We start from the raw sequence: 17,649 nt of genomic DNA, 5'->3' as shown, positions 1-17,649 counted from the left end.
ACACAAACACTATCATGTTCAAAACTTCGACAGGCACTCAGCCAATATTACTCATCAGGTTCAGTGTACAAGTCACAGAGAGTTTTATTCAGCCTGTGTAATCCAAAGTCCAAAAATGTAACCCTGATAATGTCATAGTGATGTCAATAAGGTCATTTAATCTCGGGCATGGAGACTACTCCTTTTTACTAATTTATTAATTTTAAGCAAAGAGTCTGCATCAAAAACTGGGGGTGTTGTGTTTAAAAGATTGTGATATTTACCAGGCATGGAAGATGCAATTGTGTCACATTATGGCAAATGTAGGATCAGGTGTTTTTGGTGTTTGAGCAAGACAAAGAGTCACAATATCTCACCTTTGCTTTCATTTTGACGATTCTTGTAAGTCTCCAAATTTCATGAAAGTGCAATACTAAATCTCTGAAATACCTTTTTAAGACACAAATGGAGAAAAAAATTTATGATGTAGCCTGACCAACATACCCTTTTTAAATCAGACAATTTTATTTTGGCCACTGTGTACATCCCTGCCAATCTTAAAATATACTACACCTGTATATTTAGCATCTTGCAAGAAACGGTGCATTTACAACAAAGTGAACAAACATGGATTCAAAAAAAATAGTCCAGCTCTAACAGCTTGTCTTGTGCTAACACGAGGTGAACGTCTTCCAGAAGAAGCTGCGGCAGCCTGCTTTGCGCTCTCTTTGAGAGAGGGGAAGGTGTCGCCGCACAACCTCCTCCCTGACTCCCACCTCTTCCTCCCCCGGCTCGGGCAGCATCTGATCTACTCTGGCTGCCATCAGCCCAGACACAAAGCTCAGCAGGAGCAAGTGGGCGAGATCCTAAAGGGGGGACAGAAAAGGAAAGGAATGACACCACTCACAAGTTTAGAGTTCTCCATGAAAGAAAAAGGAGACGGTGAATCTCAAAACCACTGAACCAGCTGTTGAACACCAGATCCTTAACAAGACTTCATATTTTAACTCCCATTAGGCATTTCATTCATCTCAGCCTGTTAAATCTCTATAATATGAAGTATATCCATGAATTACCTTGTCATCTACGAGGTCTGCTGTCAGTGTTTCTGTCTGCCTGTCTCTGCGTGGAGCACCGCTGACCTGCACCAGCAGCACAGCGGAAAACAAAGCCACCAGAAGTACCTGCACCTGAGGGCGAAGCATGTCCACCTCAGACAGCAAACAACAGAATCCTCTTCTTATATCCCCCGAAGCTGTTTTCAACACAGATGATATGCAATGTCGCAAAAGTCCAAAATATAACCTCCAAGCAATCAGAGAGAAGGTGTTGAAAGAGCTGAATGTTACCACTGTCTGAGTAGGAAGTGTTGATCTGATAAATATGCGTCTTCCTCAAATCCTCCTCAGTCTCAAGCCTACCAAAGGATGCGATTGGTGGAGAGGAAGAAGGGGCCGTGAGGGGATGAAGAGGTGTGCGGTGGAGGTTGTGAACATTAGTGTCATTGGACAGGATAAGGTCATCATTAGCCATGACAGCGTGGCGTAAACAGCTCCCATTACATATCCGACAAAACCTCCGAGACATGACTTTAATCAGTACTCGTGTTGTCATAACTTCAAATGTTAAGTGTTAAATGCAAAACACAACAATAAAGTGAAACTTAATGGCAGCATATGACTTTGCTCCTGTCAGTCACGATTAGCTGCATCGGTTTTGTGGGTGTCCGGCGCAACATGAGTCCCCGCTTGCTGTGCAGTGTTGTTAATGACACAATATGACTCAAATGTTAATGAGGCTGCCTGGAAACTGCTAACCAGTCCGACACGCTACCACCCTTCATGCTGTCACTTTGAGTCCAGGGAAAATAAACAAGGAAAATGTCGGACTGCAAACAAAACACCTGATGTATGTGTTTTGATTACAGTAGTTGCAAGAGGCAAAAAAATGCAAGGAATTTCTAGCAAGTGTTATCATCTTTAATCTTGTCTGAAAAGTAAATTTGGCCAGAATTTAAATTTTAATCTCCTAAATGTCAAAAGAGTGGGAAGATCCCAGGCACCGCCAAGCCACCTAGTGAACTTCTCCCTCTTGATCCTTTAGTGGATCAAGAGGGAGCTGTGTGAAAATGTGATGAACTGCCTCACCTGATGTCACTCGAGTCAGCATCGGTTGCGGCCGAAGGCTTCGAGGTGGAAAATGAAAACAATCCGGAGGTGTTGGGCCAGAAAGAAGTGAGGAGCTGGAAGTAAAATGCTAAATCAGCGGGGTATTGCAAGAGCAGAAAAAAAAACACTCATGCCATTTCTTTTTTATTGTTTCTCATACTTTTTTGGCATGAATTTTTTTTTTCTGCTTCCTAAGTTAGAAAAAAGAAAAAATGTCATGCTCCTCCCATCCCATGTAAACTAATTTAAGCTTTAATCAGCCTAGTATCAGGGAAATTAGTTGGGTTTTTTTATACATCAAGCTGGATGTAGTTTTATTGAAATAATACTATCAAGACCTTTACATGATCTAGCGCTGTGAAAATGAAAACAAACAAAACAGATGCAAGTTCAACTTTGCCCAAACTGCCAGAGATTTTTGAGAAAAAGACAAAAATCTAGTTCACTACATTGACAGTGAACTCAAGACCAAGACGGCTTCGTGGTAGTTTGGTTTTGACCGATATGCTCAACTGATCTGCTTTACACGTTTTCCAGTTCCTCCCTAACAAGTGTACATTTTTCTCGTTTCATAAGGAAAACATTCAAATAAAATGGGGGAAAAAATACTCCTGTACTTGAAATGTTTAAAGGAGGACATCACAAAATTTTAATCTTTTCCCTCTTCCTGAAGACCTTGTCAGAAAATGGCATTAACCAGGATCCTTTTCACATCTCATCCTTTAAATAGGTAAGTGACCTTTTCTGCGGCTGAGTTTTCCTGTTTCTCCTCCACAGGGCTCTCGCTGATTAAGCCCAGTTACTCAGTCTTTAATTATGACAAGACTTGACATTGACTCACGTTTCGTAGCGGAGTGGCGACGTGGAGGATGTCGTCACCGCAGGCGAGCAGCTGTGCTCCCCTGGACGAAGGAGAGGGGCCCAGCACTGGGATGATCACACGAGTCTCACCTCCACCGCCATCCATACCTGCTGCTACATGATATAAAATAGTGTCAACAGTTTGCCAGGGATAATTGAATATCTCCACCTATGGTTGATCAGGCAGCAATTCCTCCCGCTGATTTGGACATCACTCCGTAGGATCATTCATTCTGTTGTTAATTTCACTATTTCACTCCATATTTCAAGATGGTGAGTCAACCATTCCAACCAACACAGACTTACTAGGACTAAAAACTTCTCTGCCATGTCATATTTACTGACCATCTTGCCACAATAGGGGGCCTGAATGTAAACCATGTTTCATAGGGAGCCGCGGTCGAAGATCATGGAACAGCATCATACAAGTACAGGCGGTGATAGTGTTTTCACTAATAAAATGACAGGGACCTTTTGTGTTTCCATCCTTTGGCTTAATACAACTGTTAAAGTGGGCAAAAGCTGAGTCAGTGTTACAGTATACGTTTGTGTGAAGAACGATGGTCAATAACAAAATCTATCCAGAAAAAAAGAGTTCACCATGGTCTGTTGTCTTTTTTTTGGGGTGTTTGTGAAATTGAAAAGCCGAGATCCCTTTGATTTGTGGACTATACGTACAATAATCATGTATATTTATTTGGTCCCTGCCATCGATGGGCCTAAATGCCGTTCGATAAGGAGGATCAGAGGAGGGCCGAATCGGACGACACCCTGTGGGCTGCACAGTAGCCGGCTAAGAAGGGAATTAAGGAGATTGTATGTATAAATAAGCTAAGAGTGAGATTGGGTGGAGGATGTGGAAGGGATCAGGGCTTTGATCTATCAGTGGGGACGCATAGAGAATCCCAACTGATGCTAAAGAAGATTATACAGCTATGTGCAAACATTTTAGGGCAACCCAGATGTTCAAGATTCTTATTCATCATGCAGCACCATCAGGGAGGCGACACCTAGTTATTTTGCAGCAGGCCGACGACCCCAAACACATAGAGCCATCTCCAGCGACGAGAAGAACAAGAGGTCCTGCAACAGATGGCCTGGCCCACGCAGAGCCCCGACGCCGACATCGTGGAGTCAGTCTGGGATCACACGACGAGACAGGAGACACTGAGGCAGCCTACACCCATCAGGAGAACTGAGGCGAGTTCTCCGAGGTGCGTGGAGCAACCTACCTGCCACGCACCTCGGAGAACTGTGCGTCGGTGCACCGAGGAGACGCACAACAAAAACCCTGTCACTTTTGAAGGACGTCTGTATGTCCTCTCATTAATTCCACGCAGTGGGATGGGCACCGCGAACTAGTTGTGAAATAAAAGCTGGAGGAAGCCTTCACTGCGTAGGAAGCGTAGCCTAGCATCACCTCAACGCGTCCAGTGCGTTGCGGCACCGTGCCGCGTACTCGCATCGGAGACGATACGCACTCCGACCGCTAGATGTCGCCGCGAGACCGCGTGTTGACTCTGCGCCTCACTTCGTCCGCTTTCGGCGGTTTCAGGTCGACAGCGGCCGCTCGCAGCAGATGCTCAGGCAGAGGGGGGGTAGCCGTGGGGCCCCCGTCGCCGATGCACGTCGAGGCTGCCCCGCGGGACGTCCGCCGCCCCTCTTTACAAAGACGAGGGGGCCAAGGGTGGAAAACGGGCGTCTCCGCTGATTGGCTTGCCCCGATTTAACAGGCGAGTCGGTCAAAGTGCCGGTGTCTCCCAAGCTAGGCGCGACCGATAGCTTTCGCGTCGAAACATAGGCTTACACGTCAACCGAAATCCGCGTTTGCTCTTTAAAAATGAAAACAATACTGTGCGGGTAAGTTTCAAAGGGAGAGATGAAAGCGGGCTTCAAGCGGCGCAGCCTCAGGCAGTGACTTACGACCTGTATTTGTTTCAGTGAGGTGCTGCTGCTCCTCGCCTTACTTTCTTGTGTCACCGGTCCAGTGCCTACAGGTAACGATGAGTGGTGCCATTAGCCATGCCCATAACATGTTCCCCGTTTAATATAATATATAATCTTCCCGTGTACAGACCTTTATATGTCAGTACTATTTAAAAATTCTCCCACATGGGGAATATTAATATATATATATATATTTTATGATATGTTTGTAAGTAAAATATCATATCAAGAGTCCAGTTCATATCCAGAGCAATGAATGTGCTCCGCTATTATGCATGGCAACAGACAAAGTCTTCATAGATGTAAAACTAAAACATTACGCTGTCCTATTCGATTGTTTTTTGTTTTTTTGTCACAGTTTACTTTCTTTCATTTGGACAACAGAATTTTGTCAAACAATAACTCAGTATAATCATGTCAAAATATGATTGCAGTGAAAGTCTGTATCGGATAATGTGGAATTTTTGCAGTGAATCTTGGTTTTGGCTGAAACATATAAGTTTTCTGATCTCAGTTTTTATGCATTTTAAAGTTCAGTAAACCCTTTACATAATAAATTTGTTTTGGAATGAGCTGAGATTAAATGCCGTTATTCATATTTTCAGGAACTTTTCAGACCAAATGCCTTGAGCGTCACTTTTGGCTCTCTGTCAAGTCCAGCTTCCTCAGCTCAATGATCCGCTTTGACTTCGAAGGTATGCGTCTTAATTCTCATGCAGAAAGTGATTAGTAGAGAGGCTGTTGATACTGGCAACGGAAGTGGCCGGTTTCTACTCTGCCCGGCAAGTTGTACTGCGGATCCTTTACTGTAAACGTCTGTTGCACTAGACCAGTATGGATACCACTCCCTCTCTGATCAGGAGGCTGCGCTCTGTGGTTACACCGTCCTAATCAATGATGTTGGTGACCTGGTGTTTCGTGCCTCCTTCCTGTCCTGTCATGTCCACACCCAGGTACATCAGGTTGACATTTTGTGCTTTGATACGTTGCATAATTGTGCCCTTCATCTGAGACTTCTCTTTTACGTATCTCCTCTGCAGACAGGCACAGACTATCACCTGACTGTCTGGTTTGTGAAACAAGAGGCTGATGGGAAGGCAGCACTGTACCCCTTCCAGCTCCACTGCTCTTTCCAGGGGCAGTGGAGCACCAGGGAGATCATCTGTGAGGAAAACTACATGGAGGTGAATTACTAACCTGCAGAGTTCGTATATGTCAACACATTTTCTTTTCTGACTCTTTGTAAGTTAACTTTTACTTTTCTCTGACTTTGAGATTACCTACACAGTGAAGTCCAGACCAGTGTGAGCTTCAGTCCCAAGCCATTTACATTTTTCTTGTCGATTTTTATATCCACTAAATGTAAATGTGAAACAATTTTTAAAAAAATGTTGGTGGTTATGTATAATTAGTACATATGGTCATCTTTAAGTCACTCAGAAACCACCCTGAAGGCAAGATTGCTGAAAACATTTGGTGAATAAAGCATAGCGTACTGGAAGAGAGTTGTGCAACGTGTTTTAATTTGAAAGCTAACTTTTCCAAAACTTGCTGGGGACTAAAGAAGAACTAGGAAATGTGAGAGGTTGTAAAGGTGTATGAGGTGTGTTCTTTACCTCTCTAGGTGTCTATCCAGCTACCTATTCTGGCTGTGAAATCCAAAAATGACAAGAAGGTAAGTTTTGGCACATGCCCAGACACTAATTTGTTTCATGACTTGGCATTTTATTGCCATCATCGTGACGCAGAATTCCTAAAATGAGAAAAAATCTGGAAAAATTAGAGTTTGCCTAGGAATTGTTCATCCAGGTGGCATGACTAACATATGCGGGCTGTTTTTAACTTCTGTTTAGCTGCATGGCTTTTCAAATAATGTCACATAAGTTGATCAGATGCCTCTTGTTGCGGAGCAGGGAGTTTATCGGGCAGACATGGCTGTGATGTTCCACAGAGCGAACCAGCCGCCAGAAGAAACCATGGTGTTGTCCCTGACAGAGGCTGCTGCTCTGCGCTACCACATTTCAATGAGTGGCTCACATCTCACCCTCCGCTGTACCTATTCCTCCCCTCTGTCGTATTTCATGAAGGTACTCAGAGGCAATTGTGTTTACCTGGGATTAGACCTGATTAGATCCGTCAGTTAATTAAAACTCTTGCCTTTAGGGTTAGTGCTTTGTTTTTGTTTTTTTGTGTGTGTTTTTCTGGATGTTGTGTGTGAGTGTTTGTTTCCCCAGGAGAGTGATGTGGATTTAGAGATTGTCAGTGCAACTATCCTGTACCGACTCCAGAGCACCTTCCTAGCTGTTGACACCACTGTTTCCTGTGCCCTAAGTCAGTAAAGTTTAATAGTATTAGGCTATTTGGTAAAATACCAGAGTGAAATGTCTCACATTTCTCTTTCCTCTCCCCTTTCTCACCCTCAGATGAAGCTACAACAGATGGGTCTGACATGCTGTGGGCTGTCCCTTTTATTCTTTCTCCTCTAGTTCATGGGCAGTTCAGACACAGAGGCATAAAGGTTGGAGTTAACGGCCAAGCTCTGAGTGAATCCGACATTAGGGAGAGACAATACAAAATCGGCCTGCAGGAAGGGCGAGTGGAGGTCAGGATTCCTACAGGAGCCTATGGTGGACACATAAAGGTAAAGGAAGGAAGGTGTACTCTTAGAATACACAGTATGAATATATAATGAATAGATTTTACACACAGCAAGTATATTTGTATGGGGCTGAGTGCACAGATGCAGTGGCCCCTTGAGATCTGGTAGGTTTTTTTGTTTTTAATGATTTTATTATAATTTATTTTTTTATGTGCAGTGCCATTTGGACTTTTTAATACAGTGTATTTTATTTATGTGTTGTTTTGTCTGTACTGTCCACTGAAGTGTAATTCTTAATGCACATTTGTTTATTAATCAATGACAGTAACTTGAACTTGAAATGAAGTAAGTAATGTGAAATTCATTTACTTTAATAGTATTCTAGATCAGTGCTTCACAATAAAAGGCATACAGAGTCATAAAAGCGGCACAATATAAATGTCATGAATAATAAAAGTAAGTACATTTGTAGCTATAGTCTACTTGTTGACAATAAAATATAAATCTAGAAAAATAGAAATTTACTGTACAAACATTTCTCAGAGACTGATGTGATTTCTCCAGAGTGGTGTAGTCAGGGGACAGTACAGCCAGTCCATGTCTGTGGATCTGTTCTTCATGAGTCAGTGGGAAGACGAGCGCTGGCCTCTCACACAGCATCGCTCCTTCAGGCTCCTTAAGACACCTGTCGTCCCCCAAACCCCTTTCTTGACCAACAGTAAGGCTATTTTTAGACCATTTTAGCATATTCATGTAGATTCAGTTGATTTAAAAAGAACAAAAGAATAAAAAATACAGATTGCGCAGTAGGGTGAGGTGCTAACGTGGTGTCCTTTTTATATGCCTAAATAGTAAGTAGAAATTAATGCTTTGAAGTTAAATGTAATTAAAATCAAAGATTAGATATTAAAAGGTTTTATTTTATACATTAGAAGAGTTAAATTTGATTGCATTGAATGTCAGTTTCATTATTTTGCATGTCATTTTACATGCATGTAGTATATCATGGCATATCAATGCTATTGATGTTGTGATATTGATTTAAACAATATCATGTTTCCCCATTTAAAAGTATGAATGGAACTACTTTTATGTTTAAAATGTTTTCAAAATGGAAGAAGAACAGTGGAGAGGATCTATGACTTCATTGAATACTTTTGAAATTAAACACACAAAAAGAAAAAAAATCATTGAATAGGAGCATTCGTGTCTCCAGTGTTTGGAAGATACTATCACTATGCATCTGTCTCTCTCACTCGACAGACACAGTCCCATCCGAGGGATTATTGTCCGTCACCTTAGGCCCCTTTCCACCCGATGTCTCCCTCCAAAAGGTGACAATAGACAGTGGTGGTGATCTGTTAACCTGGACCCAAAGCCACCAAACACAGAGTGATACAGACCTTGTGGTGTCCAGGCTCTCCCACATTAATGGGAGCTACTCCTACCAGCTCAGTTTCCCGTTGTCACACCCAAAAATAATCCCTGAGGTGAGAGTCGCAAACATTAAACAGCCTTATCATGTGTAGAAGTCCAAAAATATTTGAAACGCCCTGCTCTCTAATTCCAGTATATAGGTGCTGGCTATAAGACGTACAGCCTCACTTTCATCTTTACTCTTAACATCGCACCCAATAGAGAGGTGTTTTACCATCAGGCTACCCTAGAGCATAGTGTTGAGTATACAGGTGAGTTGTTGTTGTTTCAGTTTTTGAGTTCTTTGTCATCTACCATCACCATGCTGATCGTTCTACACGTTTCAGCCCAATAACATAGGTGTGCGTCACCGGGCGGTAGGCAGATATGTGCCAACACTGCTGGGCCATTTGTAATGCATACCATAAGTTTTCATTTGATTTTTTTTTTCTAACTGCCATGCTGCTAAATTTGGCCGTTCATTTAATTATGATATGGACAGCAGCTTTCAGAGATTTAAAATAGCCTCGATATTGGTAATCTATTTCACTGAATGCTCAAAAATAACAATATAAAGTACATGTAATTGATAGTTAATGGAATAAAATATGAGTTCCGGTTGCTGTAATTGAGATACAAACTATCCAGCAGTAAAACACTGGTTAATAAATGTAAAAATAATTGCTCAAACCCAACTAAATACTAATCTGTTCCCCCAAAATGCAAAAAAAAAAAAAAGGAGCCTCTCTGACATCTGATTCCCAATCTATCCTGGTGCAGCTCCAGGTTCCCCCAAACTGGAGGGGAAGTGCACAGAGAGCAGCCTGCTGGTGCTAGTGCACCATGGGGCCCAGGCTGGGCTGCAGTGGGAGCTCATCCTTGGAGCCCGCAGGCTGGACTGGGACCTGGTGGAGATGGGTGGGTTTGTGGTGGAGGCACAGGAGGACTACTTAACTGTGGAGATCCCTCTCTACAGCCCTGGGATGAACTATGAGGTCAATCAGTCTTCCCTGCAGACAAAAATGATTACCTTATTTTTTGCTCTTGTAACTTTTCTTACCAGTTATCTTTGTTCCAGGACCATTTTGAGTTGCATCTAACTAGCAATTTTTCAGTGTTGGCAGATAACTTTTTAACCTAAGAAGGCTTTTCTTTCAATCACTCATTTACTCAGCTAATGCCTAATGTCTATCTAATTGAATCTGATACAAGGGTACCATCTGTGTGTGCAATTCAGTAAATGAGCTCTGAGTCAATAAAGGATTAGTTTCACTCATGTGGCTGGGTTTCTTAAATGTATCTCAATGCAATGTTCCTGTACTTCATTCTTTTCAATGGTTACAAAAAAGATCTTTACTGTTTATGCTTGTGTTAAGTATAATTTGCTTTGCTCTTACTGTCACTCCATTGCAGATGTTAATATGAACATGTTTGCTCTGTTTGGCAAACTTTTCCCATGTAGGAGCTGACATTGTGGGGCCTTGTTGCTGAAGTGGAAGTGTCTATTGTGGATGCAGAGTCTCTGAAAGTACAGGACAGTCTTGTCCATAAATGCACCTTTCCAGCTAGAGAACTATTAGGTACACGGTGGAAGCATAAAACCTCAAAATCTGTGCTTGTTACTGTATTTAACCACAAAATTTGAGTTGTAGTTCATAATAGCCTTGACACTCGCAGTGTCTCTCTGACAGTATGTTTGCCAGAAGGAAGGATGGTGGCAGTGGTCGACACCACCCACACCATCCCACCCACACACCCCAACCGAACCACTCTATTGGACCCCAGCTGCGTTCCCATGGAGGCAGACAGTGCCAGAGCTCTGTTCAACTTCAGCCTTGACTCCTGTGGGACAGTTGTCACTGTGAGGGACTTCAATTATTCAAAATCCACACAGGAAATATACTTTCAGGCCTCTTTTCTGATCTCCTCCTGTTTTTTTGTTTTGTTTTTTGTTTTTTTAGATTGAGGGAAATTTCCTGGTTTATGAAAACCAGATTAGCTACAATCAAGATTTTCTGCCTTTTGATGATCCTCTTATACACAGAGATTCTCCGTACAGGTGAAAAAAAAGAAAAAAAAACTACATTAAACTCAGTCTTTAGAAAAGTCAAACCAAGTATTGTCCGTTTTAGCCTGACAATCCAGTGTCGCTACCCCGCAAACGACAGTACTACTATTGCTTTCCAACATCCTGTGTACTCATCTGTGGACCTTTCACCCATGATGCCAGTCAAACGCACACGCAGGAAAGCTGCAAACACAGGTGTGTTTTTAAAAAAAAACAAAACAAAAAAAACCTAACATTAAAATTATCTGATTTGTGATAAGTTATGTAAAAATATGTAATATAACCCACCCCCCATTCAGGTCAAAGAAAATGGAAGGTGAATTTGGAGGGACAACAAAAACATCAAGGTAGTGGAGGTGTAAAATAGTATTTAAACACTTCTAAATTTTTTACATAAAAACTACAGTCTTTGTATCGAAACTGAACTGGGGGGGTGTTCTCATATTGGAGATCAGTTATGTCAAAGATAATTCACATTTTGTCATTTAAGGAAGGAAGATGTAGTAAGGAAGATGTTTAACCTCTTGTATCCTCTTCTCTGGAGTTTCAGTGTGGATCAGATGGAAGCATGTCTCCATCCTGCTGCTACTCATACTCTGCACATTTGTTTCTGCATACTGGACCTGTCAATTAAATAAATGACCACAATTTTATTTTTTTATTAGGTCTTTGTTCCAAATTATTTTGTCTATATTTTCTATTTAGTTTAATCAAAGTGAGGTCTGAGAATATTAAAAAGCTATTGTCTCTTTTTGTAAACATGTATTCCATTATTTGATTTTGTTGACCTGTCTACTGATGCTTTGCATTCACAATCCTTTGTTCATATTTCAAGTATCACTACTGAAACAGATATTTTCTAAAGATTTTCCCTTAAACACCAGGGGCCAATAAATCAAGTGCTAATGAAGCTGGAATTCGGGACTAATGTTATATGGATACGTCAAAGCACAAGAAGCATGGAAATAGTAACAATGATAATGTCTTGCATTTTGGTGTCCCAGTTCCAGTACTTTGTATTAATGTGCTGGTTCACTGTCATGGCTTACGGGTCCATTTGAATGGACAGGAGCCACCATTACTATAATTTGTTAGTTATAAGCTTGTCCTCCTGCCACAAGTTAGGATGTCCACCCATTGAAAAATAGATTTGATTGCTAATGAGCTACACATGAGACTAACTCCTGACAGCTTCTGGTTGGTTGGTGAATAAACTGACATAAAATCTGGGAAAGGTTTTTCTACTACACCTGTTAAGCTAAAGTGAACCACCTGCTTGATATATCTTCATCACACCAGCACCATGTGGTGTCATCTCCTATATCAGCTTTTATATGTCAGTTTATTCAGCGTCCAACCAGAGACTCTCAGGATACACAGCCTCATGTGTAGCTCATTAGCAATCAATTCTGTCTTTCAATCATCTGCAGCTGATGAGGTTGGCGTTGACCTCCCTTCCACCCTCATTGGTCAAGAAACTGACTTATAAAAGCCGGTGTAGCCAGTAGTATGAAATGGTGCTAGTGTGGTCCAGCTATAGCAAGCAAGTGGTTCACTTTAGCGTGTGTTGGTTAGCAGGAGTAGTTTGCTAGCAGCTAAGCTAGCTTTAGACACTGCCAACACATCAGTGGCAATGGCTTTAGGGTTTTGTCTTGGGTAAGTTGTTTTGGTATTTTAACAGGCTGTTGTGCATCATTTATTCTGACCTTTTTGCATGTAAGTGATATGCTTTTGTCTTCCAGTGTGGCCTTATTCCTGTATGTGTGCATACCTGCAAAATCGGATCACATTCCTGATGGTAATTTAAATGTTTGCTTTATAGGTTTAGTCATTTAGTGGGTGATTAATTATTGAATTTCAAATTATTTGGTCATACAGGAGTTCTTCATATGGAGTGTCATGAGCGCTACTTCATGATAGCCGTTGCTGTCTCCTTCGCTGGAGAGGAACCTCGCTTTGAAGCTGTCGGTGAGTCCTGCACAGCTTCATTACAAACTGGCACTCATGAAATCGAGCATTGAAGTTGCTCAGTGTGGCCTGAAAATGAAGCTCACGATATGATGGGTGCAGAGACATATTGGTCCTCAAACTAATGGGACTGTCTTCCAGATGGAACAGGCGTGTACCCCATCACTCTGCAGTATGCAGCTGAGTGTGGCTACAGTGTCAGTGTTCTCCCGCCACGGGGCCCTGTGGAGTTCAGAGCCTCTTACTTCAGCTGTCACACTGACAACAAAGTACGTACATAAATTTACAGGCATTCTATAGCAGTTTGTACACCCCTCCCCATTTTTAAACGTGTCTTCTTCTGGGTCTCTCAGGATGATGAAATGTTCACATTCAACTTTAACCTGATTGCAAACCATGAAGGAAAAGAGGTCACCTATGCCTTGAACAAGACCTGTTCTCCCTCTCTCCCCTGGTCTCCCAGAGAAGTTAGCTGTGAGGTCAACTACATGGAAGTAAGCTTGGTTACATCTTGGATTATTTTACTTGTGGAATAGATTCAGGTGTTAACTATGATTTTTCTCTTCTCTGTAGGTGGCTGTGAGGAGTGAGGTCACTTGTCCATCTGGGACAAAGAGAGAGGACTGGAATGCTGTTAGAACTGTAAGTTTTAAGTCACTGTTGAATATCGCTGATGTAGATTTCGCCATCTCTTGCAGCCACTACATTGTGTTCTTTCAGGCACACAGCTCTACCACTTCAGACTGGCAGGTGATGTTCCAGAGAGCAGAGGAGCAGTTGACGCCCTTGAGCCTATCTGAAGCTCGTAAGCAGGGCTACGCATTTGACCTGACAGATGGAAGGCTTGTATTTCGTACACCATATGGACAACCTGAGTCATTCAGCACTGAGGTAAACCGGCTGATGCATAATGGGGGTCTCCTTTTTTTTGGGGTGGGGCATTTAGCCAAAAACAGGCTTCTAATTTGAGTCTCTCCCCAGGTGAATGGTGTTCCAGTAGAGGTGGTCCATGCAACTCTGTTCTCCAGACAAAGCTGGGTTGTCCTTATGGTTGACCTGGTGGCTGCTTGCTCTATGCGTCAGTATTACAAACTTGCGCTATGGCATATTTAAAAAATTGTTTTTAATTAAACTTGGCAAACAAAGCTATAATATTGCTGTAACCTTCTACAGATGACGGGTCATATGACGACAGAGGTTACATTACGTGGGAGACTCCTGAGGTGTTGCACCCGCTGGTGTCTGGTCTGCACGAGACAAAGGTCAACATCGGTGTCAATGGTGAACTTGTGGCGCAGCCAGTTGCAGCGGAGAGAGGCTACATAGTGGAGAAGCACAACACCACAGTCCAGATCAGCATCCCCTATAATGCTGAAGGAGGCTACAGAAAGGTCAGAAAGCACTGACATAAGGTGTAGATATGTCTTTGAGGGACACTGCACTATAGCCTTGGCAGTCCAAATTAAACTGTGTAATCATACATTTTAGGCCCTCAAATTGGAACAATAAAACATGCCCAGATCTCTAGTTGCTGGATAATTATCTGGCAATAAACTACAAAATAACAGACTATGAAACTGACATAAACCTGCATTGAATGCTGGCCTCATTAAAACTAATTGGCTCAATCTTAAGCAGTTAATGTGTAAAATTGCCATGAGTAGCTTTTGATGTCTCAAATGGCTTGGAGGGTCTCTTGCTTGCACTTGCCATATTTCCTGTGGCAAGATAAGAATGCACAATTATATGATCTGTGGAAATGGCTTATTTTATTACCATTTTTAATGTATCCCACAGAGCTTTGTGAATGGTGACCTCTACGAGTTTTACGTCTTTAATCTGTACTTTGAGCAAATCTTGGTGGATGAGGATCATGTAGAGACCAGGCTCAGAGTTCAAAGGAGACTGGCCACTCCCCTGCTGCCACGCCCAGTTTTCACTGATAACCAAACCATTATTGAAGAAGGGCTGTTCACCATCTACCTCGGAGATCTCCCTGAAGACATTGAGCTGGCTGCTGTTCAGCTGAACGAACAAGAATTTACAGTGCCATTTACAAATGCAAGCATGCACGCCATTGCAAAAGTTGTTCATCCCAACAACACCCATGGCTACACTCTGAGGATTCCTTTTGATGACCCAGTTGTCATACATGAGGTAAAAGGTGCTTTGACATTGGTTGGCTTATGCATACTGTTTACTAGATGAGGTTAGTAATTATATATTCTGTCCTAGTTCTCTAAAGAAGATGCAGTTCTTCAGTACAGGCTGGAAATCAATTACACACTGACAATGCTGCCTGAGAAGGAGCCTTTTTACCACCTGACAACTATTGTGGCACTTTTCACAGATGTCTGTAAGTCACTAGTTTCAGCACTTCTCATAGTAGTTTGTATTAGCATTGACGCGTAACACTGTCTTGTACCTAACAGCTCCTCCACAGTTTGAGGCTGTCTGTTCTGAGTCTGGCATCAGATTCAAACTGGACCGCCGGCCTTTTGACTACATGTGGTACATTAGTATCGGCTCTGACCTGCTGACGTCAGAGCTGGCAGCCCAGCACGGCTACATCATGGCCAACGATAGCCAAAGTCTGCTGCTTGAGGTGCCGCTTTTCACTAATGGATATAAATACAAGGTGAGGAAAATGCGTAAATTTTAGAAATACACTTGTGTCCCCTTTTATGGTGTAGGGTGCCAGTTATGAACATGGAAAGCGATAACAAGCTGTGTTTTGCAGGACATTACTCTGAAGGGATTCCTTGGTACATTTGAGATCCTTGTGAGGGATCATGAAAGCTCAGAGGTCCAGAGTTCAACTGTCAAGACTTGTCCATTCACTTCTACTGAACTTATCGGTAAGAACGTCCCGCTCCTTTTAAATGTAAGCGCAGTTGGGCTCTTGTGCGCAGTTGACGGAAAGCGCTAAAAAGCATCTTTCTGCAGTGTGTTCGACTGATGGGAGGGTGACTGTGGTGGCTGACTTGTCTCTGGCCATCCCAAGTGGCAGGACCCCTGCTAGAACCAACCTCATAGACAAATACTGTGGCCCCAAAGAAGCAGACGACACCAGGGCTCTCTTCTCTTTTTCACTCAACAGCTGTGGATCCATAGTCAAGGTAGTGCTGTTGGCAATTTAACCAACTAATGTTGACTCTTGCAATGTAAAACTTCAATCCTGCCTGTAGATGCTGCCTCAAGCTTAAGTCACTAACTTTAAAAAAAAAAAACTCTTTAAACCTTTTAGCTTGGCAAGGAAAATGTGACGTATCAAAATGAGATTTTCTACGGCAAGTACATCAGTGTGAGCAAGGCAGCCTCTGCAGAGTCTACTGAGAAGTGAGTATTCTTTTTTTTTTTTTTTTTTTTTTTTTAAAGGGGGGGCAGGGACAGACAATGTTCTAGTACTATAAATCGTTCTGCCAACAGGTCCATAGCAGTAAATTTGTCCTTGTCTTACAGGGTGACAGTGCAGTGTACATATCCTCTGGCTGGTCTCCATCGTCTCTTCTCAGTGTACAGGTTTGAGTCTGACGCAGCTGGCATCGGCAGCATCATCCACACTACGCAGTCTACAGCAGGTACAAAATGCGACTATCTTGCTGGACATGACCAATTACTCATCACATTTGTGGGTTTTTGAGCATGTGCTTGCTTTCTGCCTCTGTAGATCCACAGATCCTGACCATCAAGCCCACTACAGCACTTCAAACCACACTTGCTACCAAAAGACCAACCAGAAAACCTGTACCGTTCCTGCCTGCTGGCCACCTCCCTGCTCGCTACATCAAAGTCTCTAGGATTCATAATCTTAATGGCCTGAAAAGGTGAAAACGTAACCTCTTAAAATTAATTTAAGAGGAAAGGTCTCACTTAACTTTTTGCTGTTTCCTCACAGGGGCTGAAGGAACATCGCAAACCAAAGTAAATGCTGTACAAATTTGAAGTGTATATGGAAAAACTTGGAATTTTAAATAAAGTTGTTTTTGTGCTGTATTTCTCGTATCGCTTTTTGTCAACACTTACTACAAATGGTAATGTAGAAACAGGAAGTTAGGACTATATTATGATTAGTGTTTCAAATTTGCACATCTAGGGGCACCACTGATTTAAGGGTCAAGATGCAACCCATGACCCCCCCAAAATGCCACAGGTTTGTGTCAAGACAGGGACCTTCTATTACCTTGAAGGCATTAAAAAAAAAAAAATTTTCTCCCCCCCCCTCTATGCGCACTTTGAGTTTACAGCTTGAACCTGTGAGAATGATTTGACATTAAAACTAGTTTTCAAACCAGTAATAGGCCCTAACACAAGTGCTATGTGGAAACTTGAGGTCTCATTACGCATAAACTGAGAATGGGGTTTTTAGTGTAGGAGACATCTTGTGTCAGAGTTTAAAATGAAAAACTGCATATTCATTCCATTTAAGGGAGAGGGGATGTTGATTTGTTTAGGCTTTCTAACAACTTTTTTTTTTTTTTTTTTTTTTTTTAAAATAAAACCATCACACTACCTAGAAAATGAGTGCAGACCTCAGCCAATGTCAAACAATATACACCGAAATTCAAATTGGCGGAGGTAATTAGTCAAAGCAGAGTATTTTTAAAAGTCTGGAAGGACTCTTTTGGTTGAATGTCTGAAAA

At 42.2% G+C, this 17,649-nt stretch overlaps 3 protein-coding genes across 11 annotated transcripts; 2 read left to right on the top strand and 1 right to left on the bottom strand.

Moving 5' to 3' along the window:
• Positions 1-502: 502 nt before the first annotated feature.
• sst5 (somatostatin 5) lies at positions 503-5,016 on the bottom strand. 6 transcript variants are annotated; one of them, XM_040140263.1, is made up of 6 exons: positions 4,932-5,016; positions 2,989-3,122; positions 2,127-2,221; positions 1,329-1,396; positions 1,056-1,234; positions 503-845 (listed from the first exon to the last, which is right to left on the bottom strand). In XM_040140263.1, exons 2-6 carry the CDS (start codon positions 3,112-3,114, stop codon positions 651-653), a joined length of 663 nt encoding a protein of 220 aa, XP_039996197.1. In that variant the 5' UTR covers positions 3,115-3,122; positions 4,932-5,016; the 3' UTR covers positions 503-650. The 6 variants fall into 6 exon arrangements, with proteins under 6 accessions (XP_039996197.1, XP_039996203.1, XP_039996198.1 ...); XM_040140269.1 differs by having other exon boundaries at positions 2,989-3,116; positions 4,932-4,998; XM_040140264.1 differs by having other exon boundaries at positions 2,989-3,119; positions 4,932-4,947.
• LOC120797035 lies at positions 4,590-11,702 on the top strand. 4 transcript variants are annotated; one of them, XM_040140259.1, is made up of 19 exons: positions 4,590-4,868; positions 4,950-5,005; positions 5,561-5,650; positions 5,784-5,908; positions 5,996-6,139; positions 6,580-6,630; positions 6,869-7,042; positions 7,175-7,286; positions 7,379-7,596; positions 8,119-8,272; positions 8,818-9,044; positions 9,125-9,242; positions 9,751-9,965; positions 10,433-10,550; positions 10,662-10,831; positions 10,932-11,029; positions 11,103-11,233; positions 11,338-11,385; positions 11,583-11,702. In XM_040140259.1, exons 1-19 carry the CDS (start codon positions 4,849-4,851, stop codon positions 11,678-11,680), a joined length of 2,367 nt encoding a protein of 788 aa, XP_039996193.1. In that variant the 5' UTR covers positions 4,590-4,848; the 3' UTR covers positions 11,681-11,702. The 4 variants fall into 4 exon arrangements, with proteins under 4 accessions (XP_039996193.1, XP_039996196.1, XP_039996195.1 ...); XM_040140261.1 differs by having other exon boundaries at positions 4,591-4,868; positions 7,190-7,286; XM_040140260.1 differs by having other exon boundaries at positions 4,591-4,868; positions 11,589-11,702.
• An 835-nt stretch (positions 11,703-12,537) lies between these two features.
• On the top strand, positions 12,538-17,002 carry LOC120797064. The gene is made up of 18 exons (XM_040140330.1): positions 12,538-12,694; positions 12,781-12,836; positions 12,917-13,006; positions 13,148-13,275; positions 13,360-13,500; positions 13,580-13,648; positions 13,727-13,897; positions 13,988-14,084; positions 14,180-14,397; positions 14,804-15,163; positions 15,242-15,362; positions 15,439-15,644; positions 15,747-15,864; positions 15,953-16,125; positions 16,254-16,345; positions 16,469-16,587; positions 16,677-16,833; positions 16,905-17,002. The coding sequence occupies exons 1-18, from the start codon at positions 12,672-12,674 to the stop codon at positions 16,909-16,911; spliced, it is 2,346 nt and encodes a 781-aa protein (XP_039996264.1). The 5' UTR covers positions 12,538-12,671; the 3' UTR covers positions 16,912-17,002.
• The last annotated feature ends 647 nt before the right edge of the window (positions 17,003-17,649 follow it).

Source organism: Xiphias gladius, chromosome 12 (assembly GCF_016859285.1).
Source record: "Xiphias gladius isolate SHS-SW01 ecotype Sanya breed wild chromosome 12, ASM1685928v1, whole genome shotgun sequence".
Lineage (NCBI taxonomy): Eukaryota > Metazoa > Chordata > Actinopteri > Istiophoriformes > Xiphiidae > Xiphias > Xiphias gladius.
Note: the sequence above shows the minus strand (reverse complement) of the source record. Positions and strands in the feature narration are given on the sequence as shown.